The following is a 13,162-nucleotide window of genomic DNA, read 5'->3' on the forward strand; positions in this document are numbered from 1 at the left end:
ATCTCTTGTAAGACAAACGGTGATGCAGGCCACACCCCAGGAAATAGCCTCTTACCTGGATTCAGGGCTGTGACCTGAGTAAGGGTGTTGTAATCGCCTGATGGTACCCGATTGCACAGTAGGGTGATTGCATTACTCCTTAACTGTCAAACCACTGAGGGTCCCGGCCCAAGCAAGGGGACACGTGTTTCTGGAGATACAAGTCACTCCAGGACATCATCCTTGGAGAGTTCAGGTCAGCAAGCTTTCACTGCCCCCTCTGTAGATCAGACTGCCGATCCGAGGCAGGGTGCACAGTACTCACTCACAGTGGGTGGGGGAGAGCAGCCCTGGAAATGGGTCATGTGGGTGGGGGGAGCTCTGCTAAGTTCAGGGGGCCTTCCTTTCTCCCTTTCCCTGCAGGGGCCTGGGTTTGGTTTTTGTCAGAGCCTCCCACATGCAGTCACCACCTGCCTGTCAGTGACACTGAGTCTGACCCCTGGGAGACGTGTGTGCTGAGCAGACTAGGAAGAAAGGCCTGGGGAGTTACTTCAGAGAAATCAACCAATGATCTCCAGTTACTCCTCACGGAAGGAGAATGAGCCTGGGCTGGGAAACGTCCCAGAAGCAGGCCGCTGCCTCGCTTTCCACGGGGCAGGCTGGTGACTGCACACTGCCGGCCTTTCTCTCAGCAGGCCCGAGCTTCACTGCCGCACCACCAGGCGTCCTGGGTGACCCCCGAGGTGGGTGAGCTTAGTAGTTAATCAAAAGGATGGGGGCTTGAGTGCACCCTGGAGGTGCTTCAGAAGAAAGGCCTGGCAATCTCTCTCTAAAGCATCACCCATGTAGCACATTTCCATTCTGACTTGGTGCTGACAGAAGGTTTGGTTTATGTCACCTGGTATGATAGAAACATGTACTTCAAGAGCCTTGCTCCGGGGCCAGAGAAGGTGTCTTTCAGAACTCCTTCCTTGAGTGTCTCACAGCCACTTGCGTGGTGGTGGCAGATGTGAGGTGGGGTCATGGCTCCCCAGGTCTCTTCAGCTACAGCCTCTCTGCCTCTGGCCACCCCCTGTGCATGTGACTCCAGAGAAAAGCAGTCTCTTGCTGAAGCCAACTCGGGAGCCCCTGGGCTGGAGGCACACCCTGCCTAACACAGCAGGGTGGACTTCCTGGAAGCAGCAATCACGGGAGTCAGATCCTAATCCCACATTGGATGCTAGTGCTTGGGGTCATCGGGCTCAAGGGAGGAATGCGCTTGTTTGGGGAGAGATGGTTACCTCTCTGTTGATGAGGCAGAACAGTAAAACTTGGAGTTAATCAGTGTCTGAGTGGGAAGAAGATAAAAAGAGCTATTAGAAACGGGTGGTGCAGTGATTACTTTTTCGGCTGCAATCTGCAAGATCAGCAGTTCGCCACCACCAGCCACTCCACAGGAGAAGACAGGGCTTGCTACTCCCATAGATGGTTATAGTCTTGGAAACTCACAGGGGAAGTTCTACCCATCAACTTGATCGCAGTGACTAAGAGACAGACAGACCGTCACAGCAGTGAGGCAGCTGAGTTCCTACTGGTGAGAGGGCATTTGGGAATAATTAGAATTACGTTGTAGGTGTTTTTTGCTTTGTAAAGTCAGATGAATTCTATTTAAGTAAAGGGCATTTAGGGTTTTCTTATTTTTCCCCCTTTGGGTGTTTAAGCAGGTGGCTTGCAACCTTCAATCATAATGACTAACTTGGTCATTAGGTGCTCACTCAGTGTCAGGTGCCGACCTGGAAGACTAACCTGTATGTACTCATTTGATGCTCACAATGACCTCGATAAGATTGCCTCCATTTTACAGATAAGGAACTTGGGGCACAAACAGATTAAGAAACATGTCTGAGGTTACAGAGCCAGAAAGCGATGGGCCTGCAATTCCAGCCCCTGGAACTGGAGCCACTGCAAAGAAGAAAACCCACTGCCATCGAGTCGATGCCAACTCATGCCAGCCTAACAGGGCATTGCAGAGCTGCCCCTGTGCGTTTCCAAGGCTCTACTCTTCACGGGTGTCAAGAGCCTCGCCTTTCTCCCGAGGGACGGCTGGTGGTTTCAAACTGCTGACCTTGACGTTAGCAGCCCAACACAAAACCACTATGCCGGCAGGTCAATGAATGAGGTGGAGGGACCTGGAGGCCACGCACCCCTAGAGGGGTGGGGGCTGCTACTGGGCCCCAGGTAGTGTTACATGTGGGGATGGGAGCCCACTGTCTGAAATTTGTCCTTTTAATGAGACAGTGCTTAATTTTAACATGGCTTTGCTGTCAGACCAAACCCCAAGCACAGCCAGATGGCACCACTGGGCTCCCACGGGTTTCACTAGCAGATTTTCACAAGTAGATGGCCAGACCTTTCTTCCTAGTTTGTCTGAGTTTGGAAGCCTGGATGAAGCCTATTCAGCACTGTAGCAACGTGAGCTGGATTACTCAACAAGCCGGATAAGCAGGGGCTTGCTACTGCTTACTCACTCATCTCAATTTCACATTTCCCCCCACCACATGGAAGAGTCCGCTTCTAGGTAAGGCTGGCATCTGTCTCTCTCCCAAGCCCACAGCATCTTCCTCCAGAATCAAAGCCTCTTTTCCAACTTACAACCCCACCGGGATGGAGTCCTGGGAAGCGAGGGGAGCCTGGGCTGCCTTGTGCAGACTTACCATCCTGCAGTGAATCGGTACACGGGCACAGCCCAGCCCAGACTCACCTCACCTGCTGCATGGAGCACCCTTGATAGCAGCCTACAGGTCTCCACTGACGTGTGTGTGTGTGTGTGTGTGTGTGTGTGTGTGTGTGTGTGTGTGTGTCCGAGTTGCATTAGATGGGGATAAAGTTAAGCATTCTGCCACAGAAACACTACTACGTGCTGTGCCCGAATGTCAGCTATGAGTTCCCCCAAAAAGAAGATTCCTGAGGGATAAATATGAGCCATCTGTAAGCTGTATCTCCAAGTTGTGACTTGTGGGTAGGTGGTGGCAGGTTTGTTGTAAATAATATTTAGCAAAAGACTTCCTGTAGGTAAAAAACCTATTAGCCTGTGGCACCTCCAGGGTGAGACCCTCTCTCTTTACAAGCCAGCACAGCCCAGGGCCTCCCCCGGGGTGTCGGGGGGTGTCAGAGGGAGAGCCTGTGGGCAATGAAACCTGTGCTTCCTGTGGTTAGGCTCTGTGGGGTGCTAAACTCAAAAGGAATAGCCCTGGAGCTGTAGTGGGAAGGTGTTAGGGCTGCTAACCGCAAGGTCGGCGGTTTGAGACTATCAGCCGCTCCAAAGGCAAACGACTAGGCTTCCTTTTCCTGTACAGAGCGACAGGCTCAGAACCCCACAGGGCCCGCTCTGCCCTGTCTTGCAGGCTCCTTATGAGTCGGCCTCCCCTCGATGCAGCGAGAAAGCGGGCATCACGTCCTTATTGCATATGAACCGGAATCCACCTGCTCTCCTGTAGACTCTGACTCGAGGTGACCCCACGTGTATCAGAGGAGACAGGAATCTCCAGGGTCTTCAGCGGCTCAGTTCTCCCCAGTAGATCAGCAGCCCTTTCTTCCAAGGCGCTGCGGGGTGGACCCAACCCGAGGCTTTCCGTGAGCAACACTGTACCAGCACTCCCCAAATCAAACCCGGCCCGCTTCCATGGAACTGAGCACTAGGTGGAGTTTCTGAGGCTCTAAATCTTTACCGGAACAGACAGCCTCTTCTTCCTCCTGCAGTACGTCTGGTGTGTTTGAACGTCCAGCCTTGAGGTTAGCAGCCCAACGCCTAACCCACATCCCCACCAGTGCACCCTTTACACCACCCAGGGACATAGTTTTACATAGTATTTAAGTTTTCCCTCACAATTCCATGGTCTTCGCTTATACCTGTCTTGTTCTCTTACTTCCACATCTGTTCTCCATCTGAACACAGAAAGTCTAGGAAAGGTGGGAAGTGGCCCTGCCGCTGTCACTAACTTGCAAGGTGACTGAATAGGCGCCCGGTCGCTTTCACTGTCAGATAGGAGTGAGACGTTGGCCCCATCGACCTTACAAGGCTTCTGTGAGGGGAGAGGAAACCAAGCTCCTGGATATGCAAACCCCTGCCTGCCCAGGGGCCACCCCTGCTGCCGCTCCTCCCTGCGCTTATTAAGGTGTTTTCTCTGTTTTCTCCACGTTTGCTACGTGGCCTAGGAGATGCGTCCCGCAGCCTGGCTGCCCTGGTCTTGCCTCCTGCTCCTGGCCCCTGGGGCCCAGCCCTGCCCCGAGGGCTGTGATTGCATCGGCCAGGAGGTGTTCTGTTCAGATGAGGCGCTGCCCGCTGTGCCCCAGGACATCCCACCCCACACCAGCAGCATCCTTTTCCTGGAGACCTCCTTCTCCAGGGTGGGCACCAGGGCCTTTGGTGGCAGCCCCAACCTCACCAAGGTGGTCTTCCTCAGCACCCAGCTCGCCCATTTCGGGCCGGAAGCCTTTGGGGGGCTGCCCAGGCTGGAGGACCTGGAAATCACAGGCAGTGCCTTCTCCAGCCTCAGCCCTTGCACTTTCTCTGGCCTGAGCTCCCTGGGCAAGCTCACCCTCAACTTCAACCAGCTGGAGGCTCTGCCCGAAGACCTCTTCCAGCACATGCCCGACCTGGACTCACTCCAGCTGCAGGGCAACCGGCTCCAGACGCTGCCCGCAAGGCTCTTCCAGCCGCTGGGACGTCTGACGACCCTGAACCTGGCTCAGAACCTGCTGGCGCAGCTCTCGGAGGAGCTCTTCCACCCGCTGCTCGGCCTGCAGAGCCTGCGGCTCAGCGACAACGCTCTGGCCGGCCTCCCCGCCGGCGTGTTCGGCCGCCTGGGCCGCCTGCGGGAGCTCTTCCTGGACGGCAACGCCCTCTCCCGGCTGCCCGCCGAGCTGTTCGCGCCGCTGCGGCGCCTGGAGAAGCTCTGGCTGCAGAGGAACGCCATCGAACACCTGCCGCTGTCCATCTTCGCCTCTCTGGGCAACCTGACCTTCCTGAGCCTGCAGGGCAACACGCTGCGGACACTGCCCGCCGGCCTCTTCGCTCAGACCCCGGGCCTGGCCTCGCTGTCCCTGTCGCACAACCACCTGGAGACCATCGCCGAGGGCGCCTTTGCCAACCTGTCCAGCCTCCGCTCCCTGACGCTCTCACACAACGCCCTCACCCACCTCCCGGCCGGTGTCTTCGGGGGCCTGGAGGAGCTGGCCCGGCTCTACCTGGGCAGCAACAACCTGACGGCCCTGCAGCCGGCCCTCTTCCACAACCTGTCCCGGCTGGAGCTGCTCAGCCTCTCCAGGAACCTTCTGACCACGCTCCCGGAGGGCATCTTTGACACCAACTACCACCTCTTCAACCTCGCCCTGCACGGCAACCCCTGGCACTGCGACTGCCACCTGGCCTACCTCTTCAGCTGGCTGCACCAGTACAGTGACCGGCTCTTCAACATCCAGACCTACTGCGCCGGCCCTGCCTACTTGAAGGGCCAGGTGCTGCCCGCCCTGGAGGAACAGCAGCTAGTGTGCCCTGTTGCCAGGGACCGTCTGGGCTTCCAGGGCCCCGGCCTGGACGAGCAGGAGCTGGGTGGGCCCTGGGATCTGGCGGCGGAGGACAGGGTGGCGTGGGGCCGGAGCCGCTGCACCTACAGCAATCCGGAGGGCACTGTGGTGCTGGCCTGTGACGAGGCCCGGTGCCGCTGGCTGAACATGCAGCTCTCCTCTCGGGAGGACTCGGGCACTCTGGGGCTGGCATACAATACCAGTCAGGCGTGGGATCTGAGGTCGAGCTGTGGCACCATGCGGGTCACTGTGTCCATTGAGGAGGGGCCAGGGGACCCCTAGGTACAGGAGCTAGAGACCTGGAAAGAAGGGGTTGGGTCCAAGAGACATTGAGACCCATTTTTCAGATGCAAGGTCACGGCTCCAAAGGGGAGGAGGTGAGTGAGATGGAGCCTCCATCCCCAGTCTCCTCCTCTTCCTCCTTCCCTCCCTCCCCTTCTCTGACTTCCCAGACAGTGCCTAGGGGAGTCTGAGACTGCTTAGAAGACACCCCTTCAAGCCATATCTCTGGAGAATAAAGCAACATCTGGACCCCCACAGTGTGTTTCCATTACTCTCCACCCTCTTGGCACTCGCTCTCCGCCCTCAGACTCAGGGCCTGGCCAGAGAACCCCAGCTTCAAGCAGTCAGTTCAGAGCATCCAGCGTTCAGAGTGCCCCTGTTCTGGCCGTACAGAATGGCAGCCACAGCCTTTGATACCCACCTGCTGAATTTCTCTTTCTCTTCTTGGCAGTTTGGTTTTCATTGTCAAGGAGAAACACACTGGGTGGTAGGAGCAGGAGCAATCAGGAAGATTAGGGCCAGGGGCTGACACTCATCTGTGGGGGCGTCATCTCTGGCACCATCCTCTGGGAGAAATGAAGATGGGAAGGCACCTGGGGCATGAGGCCCGCCAAGGACTGAGAGGGTTGTGGCAAGGGCCAGGGCCTGTCCTTAAACCACACGACTGCTCCCTGGGAGGGACAAGATGCCTCCGAGTAGCCAGGAAAGCATGACTTCCTGTCTTCTTCTCTGCTGGGGCCCTTTTTAAAAAAACAGCGAGGTGCAAATTAATTAAGCTCTGGTGTAGGTATTGGGCTGTGAATGGCCAGGTCAGCAGTTTGAAACCACCAGCCGCCCCTCGGGAGCAAGACAAAGAATGACAGTCTTGGAAACCCGCAGGGGTGGTTCTAAATTGTCCTACAGTGTGGCTATGCATCAGCATCAGGTTCGATGACAGTGATGATGGAAGGTGACCTCTGCCCCTGACAGGCTCACCCAAGGAACAACTCTCCCTCAGTCCCAGCAGGTTGGTTTAGAGCAGCGGTTATCCTGTGCGTCCAACGACTCCTTTGGGGGTCAAACGAGCCTTTCACAGGGGTCTCCTGATTAATAACGGTAGCAAAATTAGTTATGAAGTAGTAATGAAAATAATGTTATGGTTGGGGGTCACCACAACATAAGGAACTGTATTAAAGGGTTGCAGCATTAGGCAGGTTGAGAACCACTGGTTTAGAGGCAGCCCTGGCCAGATTCTTGCAAGGCAGGAAAACTGCCTTTGCAGAAAGGCGGGACCTCAGGGTGGTTGAGGCTCCTGGACCAGGGCACCCAGGGCAGGGTGCTTTGGCTCGCTGAGCCCTAGCTGAGAACCATCAGTTAGTGGGCTTCCATCTGGGAGTGGTGTCCACAATCTCAGGAAGAGGAGTCCCCAGCTGGGGCAAATGGTTACACATTTTTCTGTTGAGAGAGGCCGTGGTGGTGCAGAGAGTTATGTGCTCAGCCACTAACCGAAAGACTGACGGTTCAAAGATACCCAGAGGTACCTCAGAAGACAGGCCTGACGATCTGCTTCCAAAAGATCACAGCTTTGCAAACCCCACAGCGCAGTTCCCTGCTGTGCACACGGGACACCATGTGTTAGAACATATTCTGTGGAAACGGTTGTTCTTCTAGTCTGAGTAAGCACCTAGGAGGAGCTTCCCAAATGCCCATCCAATGAAAGCCCGCCTGAACGACCACTCGGGTCCACAGCACCAGGCGTCTATTGAAAAAGGAGCATCTAAGAGATGCTTCTCTCATGTATTTTTTTTAACCCCAAACACAACTCTTCATTCAATTCAAACACAATGGTTTCTCCCTCTGCCCAGGGGTGCTGCAGCTCAGGCCGAGGCGGGCCAGCCGCTGTGTGGTTTGGACAATCCTCGCCAAGATGGTTCAATAGGACCGAATGACCTGTAGGGCAGGGTCACCAGATGTAGCTGGTAAACATATAAATATTGCACTGAGCATGCCTACACTCTCAAATGAGTCATTGTGTAGCTAAAATTCAAAGTTCACCAGTATCTTGCATCTTATCTGGGGATGGGGTCTGGGTGGGGAGGTGTTCTCCTGGGGGCCAAATCTGCAGCTGGAAGGACCAGACTCAGGGACACCATTGGGACCTTGTGGGAGGAGCTGAGTGGGAGCAGGAGGCACCGAGCACCCAAAGAGCTGAGCTGGGAGAATGGGCCTGCCCCTGCCTGCAGCCTCTCACCTTGTGGACAGCTCCCATGAGTGCAGCTTCCCATAGGCTTTGGGGTGGAGAACGGGAGACCCAGTCTTGCTCTTCCTTCCCATAAGGCCTTGAGTAGGTTGTGGCTGTCCTCTGGCCGTCTGTTTCCTCATCTATGCAACAAACAGAGGTTAGTTGTCAATGCTGACTGAATCCTAGGATCTCCTGGAAAGCTGAGAAACAGCCAACCCAAACCACATACACCAGTAGTTCAGGGGGTGTGAGGTGGGCCTTTTTGATTTTTAGTAGTATTATCATACTTGATGTTCTCGGTTGATTTCGTGTGTTTGGAGAAACACCCTGGGGCCTGCTGCCTTGTTTTTGGTTTTTGTTTTTTTAAAAAACAATACAAAACAGAATAAGCCCTGCTCCCTACCATCAAGTCCAGGCTGACTCCTAGTCACCCTGTAGGGCAGGGTAGACCTGCTCCAATAGGTTTCTAAAGCTGTGAATCCTTACAGGAGCAGAAAACCTCATTATTCTCCCTCAGAACAGCTGTTGGGTTCAAACTGTTGACCTTACGCTTAGCAGCCCAGCATGTAACCCACTATGCCACCAGGGACCTTGTCTTGCAGAATGAAGATGGCTAAATAATTTCAGTGCACTTCTTCCAGGAAGATGCGACTCCTGCAGGACACTTTGGATGTGCTGTTTCTGTCGTCACTGCTTCCTGCCACTAGTCGGCAATGTCGCCTTGGGCAAGCTACCTAACCTCTCTGTGCCTCAGTTTTCCCATCCATTCAGTTACTCTTGAGCATAATAGCACTCTTAATGGCATTACTGGTGTAGAGACAACAGTGCAAACAGGTAACGGATCTAAAACCATGGAAAAGGGGCCAGTGAAACCCCATGGATTACATGCACTCCATCTTATTGTGCACAGGGTCACCCCAAATCCTCATCACTTTAACGACAGCTTGCAACAACCAAAAACTATGCCACAGGTTAAGTTCTCAAACGCTTTACTCCTTCAGTATCATTTCTTCCGTTTCTCTCTAAGAAGTGAGTGTTGGGGACTGGGGTTTAAAGTGTGGGGTCCAGCCCCACAGTCAAACTGGTCCTTAGGAGCAACGTGTGCAATTATAGGAAAAAGGAGACAGAAAAACAGGGCACTGGGACTGATCTCCAATATCGGGAGAAGAATATCGAGTGTATTCAATAATAAGGTTTTATAGTAATGGGACTCGCAAGCCCCTTGTTCGTACTTACAATGAAATGGGCAATGTGTTCAACTGGACTATCCTAAGCCCTTTAGGGGAACACTTCAAGGGAAGTGTCTGGCCAACGAGAAACAATCGCCCTTTAAGAATGAAAGACAAAAGCAGCGGGTATTCTTGGCGACAGGGGTCCTTTAACTGTGCAGGTGAGGAGCTATAGGAGAAGCGGATCATTTTAGGGGGGTAGATGTGAAGAAACGTCCTTCCTGGAGAGTCGGTGCGTTGAGCACCATCCATGATCTTGGGATTGTGGAGGTGTTCCTTCAAAGAGCAGGGCTGGTCTCCCAAGCCCTGTGGTCACGAGTGTAGAGATGGGGCCGCTTACACTGCCTCCTGGCCTCAGTTTCCCACAGGTAAGTAAGTACCCACCTATTGCTTGGCCATAGCAATGATTTTTCTCTGTTAATGTGAGGTGGTACGGGGCCAGGTGGTGGTTCGCTCTGTTGTGCGCAGACAGGGGCGCTACGGACTTGGACTTGATGGCATCTAACAACATCAACGGCATTGTTTTGTTTCCAGGACAACGTGAAAGCTTCTTTTTACAGATCAAAATGGTATTTGGGGGGATGATTGAAAATAGGATTTACAAAATGATTCAGTGCTAAGAAGTGGATACTAGAGAATTGGATGGTCCTGTCAAAGAAGAGACCGTTTCATAGTAGTCCAATCGTAAAATCTTTCGCCCGGACCCCCCTGTCCCCCTTTTTTCTTCCAGTTTGCTTCCACCACCCGCGCGGGCCGGAGCAGTCCGCACCCCACTGCCATTCCGCAAGCAAGCGGGCAAGCTCGCCCCGGGGTCGCTCCCAGCCTGGCCTCGGGGCGCGCCCGCGGGGGTCCAGAGCGGCGAGATTTGCCTCTGGTGGCCGCCCGCCTGCAACGGATGCTGCGAGGCCCGCTTTCATCCGCAGAAATCAGAAGCGGGGTCCCACAATGGCACAACAGAGACCCGCGGCGGTGGAGGCACGTCCCCGGCGGCCCTGGCCCTTTGCGCAGGCAGCCGGGGCTGGGCGCGGGCCTGCTCGCCCAGCGCTGCGTCGCCACCGCGTGGCGTTCGTAAGGGACGGTTCCTCTAAGTTTATTCCTTCTTTGCAGGGAGCGGATCACAATGATCTACATATAACCCCCTCCCTGGGGGACGGGCAACAGAAAAGTGGGTGAAGGGAGACTTTGGACAGTGTAAGACATGAAAAAAATAATAACAATTTAAAGATTATCCAGGGTTCGTGAGGGAGGGAGGGTGGGAGTAGGAGGGGGAAAATGAGGAGCTGATACCAAGGGCTTAAGTAGAAAGAAAATGTTTTGAGAATGATGATGGCAACAAATGTACAAATGTGCTTGACACAATGGATTGTGATAAGAGTTGTATGAGTCCCCAATAAAATGATTTTTTTAAAAAAGAGGAGTGTGGCATCAGGATTGTGGGAAGGCTTATTAACAACCTGAGATACGCAGGTGACACACCTTGTTTGCTGAAAAGCAAGGAGCCCTTGAAGCACTTGCTGATGAAGACCAAGGATTGCAGTTGAACTCAATGTAGAGAAGACCAAAGTTCTCACAACTGGACCAATAGGTAACACCATAATACACCGGGGAAAGGTTGAAGTCGTCAAGGATTTCGTCTTGCTTGAATCCACAATCCATGCACATGGAATCAGTAGTCGAGAGATCAAAAGACACATTTCATTGGGTGCACCTGCTGCGCAGGACCTTTTTGAAGTGCTGAAAAGCAAGGATGTTACTTTGAGGACTGAGGTGCACCTGTGTTGTTCAGTTGCATTTCTGGAATCAGAAGGGAGGTCGGGACTGACCTGCTGTAAGAAGGCGCGTGGAGGCTCAGGGTGAGCTGGGTCCTGCCGAGGGACAGCAGCAGGAGCCTGCTCCTGGTCTTTGTGCTGGGAAGCCTGGCCGCCCTCTGCTGGCACTTCTTCCTTCCTCAGTGGAGGTCGGGCCTTGCCTGTGGCTCCCCGTCCACGCCATGAGTGCACCGCTCATGCCTGCTTTACCAGAGAGGCTCTGGAAGGAGAGCACCGGGATGCAAGTCACCCTTGGAGGGAAAGAAAAGTTTCCTGAAATAACTCACTGCTACCAGTTCTACCTGTAGCTTGCTCTGTGAGGGGGAGCAAGCCACTTTCTCCCTCTGGGCCTCTGGACCTTCATCTGGTAACCAGGGGCTGATGTAACCAGTATTTTAGTCTGGTAAGTGCAATGGGCCCCATGCTTCCCAGGTATACAGTAGTGCATTTCTAGCATCTCACTTGGTCTGAGGGCTGGTGGGTACCTCTTTCCAGGGAGACACTGCCAGAGGCTCAACCCTCAGACTTCAGGGCAGTCAGAGTCTGTGTACACCGTCTGACCACAGCCTTCTCCCCACATACAGGTGGGAATCCTAAATCCTCTAGCTCTGGATGTGATCCTGTGGCCGTCCCCTAAACTGGTGTTGATTTAAGGATTAAGAGTGTAGGGGTGGAGTCTAGGCTGTCAATCTGGAGATAGCCAATGAGACTTCTGTGTGGGCATAGCTTTCTCCTGAGAATTCTGGGAAATATGGTACTTCCTCTTTGGAGGCGGAAGACACTTCTCTCTCTCTGCTACTCTCTGGGAGACATTGCAGAAGACAAGCCACAGGGACGCAACCAGACCTCAGAAGCCGGAGAAGCCACAGAGAGACCCCTGCCAGCTCTGAGATGTTTCCAGTGACACTAGATCCAAAGACTTTCTACCCACTGGCTTGTGATCTTCTGCATTCGGCATCATTGCATGTGTTTCGTGAGTCTGAAGAGGACTTTATAGATTGATATCGGAAACATGGGCTAATATCGGACTTATGGACTTGATCTGGACTGGGTTGGGATGTTTTCTCAATGTTAAATTGCTCATGTATATAAATCTCTTTCTTATACACATATGTGTGTCCATGGATTTGTTTCTCTAGTCTACCCAGACCCTATTTAGAAATAGCTTTTTCTTTGTTATGTTAACGAGGTCCTGAGCACAAGTAGCATAGTGGATGATTACAAGTCGGGTGTTAACTGCAAGGTCAGCAGCACTGGAAGCCATTAGTCATTCTGCAGGAGAAAGACAAATCTTTCTACTCCTGTAAAGGGATACAATCTTGGAAACCACCAGGAGTAGTTCTACCGCGTCTTCTAGGGTGGCTATGAGCCAAAACCAACTTGATGGCAGTGAGTTTGGTTTGGGGTAAGTACCAGTATAAGTTGTGTCCTAAGCCACAACTGCTGAGTTTGTTTTAAGGTACAAAAGAGATTTCAATCTCACATTTGGTTTAAGGAGGACATTTATTAAGTCTTCATTGGGAGAGAGACAAGACAGAGATAAAGATACATCTTGCAGATGAGGGAGACCTTTAGCACAAAGCCAAAATGGCATCCAAGGATTTAGACAGGATGCTAGGTAAACAAGGCATGGAACAAAGGAAATTGCCAAAAATCATGATTGGTGACAGATCAATGCGTCACAGTTTCAGTGGGAGTGAAGCGGGAACAGGATACATCCACTATATTAGATTGAAGCGTTCACAAGATTGGCCCAGGGCCTTCTGACCCAAGCAGTCAGGACATGATGAGTAGGGCATGACTCAGTACTATGTGACCCTTCATGTACTTTGCATATCTTGTCAGGAGAGACCAATCTCTGGGGGAAAGTCATGATTGGTAAAATAGAGGGTTAGCAAAAAAAGGAAGAAAGACCCTGGATGCGATGGACTCAGGGGCTCAGACAGAACAATGACGAGGGTGGTGCAGGACCAGGCAGTGCTTGGTTCTGCTGTACTTGGGGGTGCTAAGAGTCAGAATCCACTCTATAGCACCTAACAAGGTAGCAGCAGTAAGTATGAGCATACAATTCAGTGTAA

The 13,162-nt window shown here is 53.1% G+C and overlaps 1 protein-coding gene across 1 annotated transcript in view; it reads left to right on the forward strand.

The window, feature by feature from the left end:
• Positions 1-6,081, forward strand: part of CPN2 (carboxypeptidase N subunit 2) — a 12,008-nt gene extending 5,927 nt beyond the window's left edge. Inside the window, exon 2 of the mRNA XM_004712343.2 lies at positions 4,174-6,081. Within this exon, the coding sequence (XP_004712400.1) occupies positions 4,177-5,826 (1,650 nt within the window). The 5' untranslated portion in view covers positions 4,174-4,176 and the 3' untranslated portion in view covers positions 5,827-6,081. The remainder of the gene's footprint in view (positions 1-4,173) is intronic.
• The last annotated feature ends 7,081 nt before the right edge of the window (positions 6,082-13,162 follow it).

The sequence above is a fragment of the Echinops telfairi genome, unplaced genomic scaffold (genome assembly GCF_000313985.2).
Source record: "Echinops telfairi isolate 266 unplaced genomic scaffold, ASM31398v2 ScPeMD7_17;HRSCAF=63, whole genome shotgun sequence".
Lineage (NCBI taxonomy): Eukaryota > Metazoa > Chordata > Mammalia > Afrosoricida > Tenrecidae > Echinops > Echinops telfairi.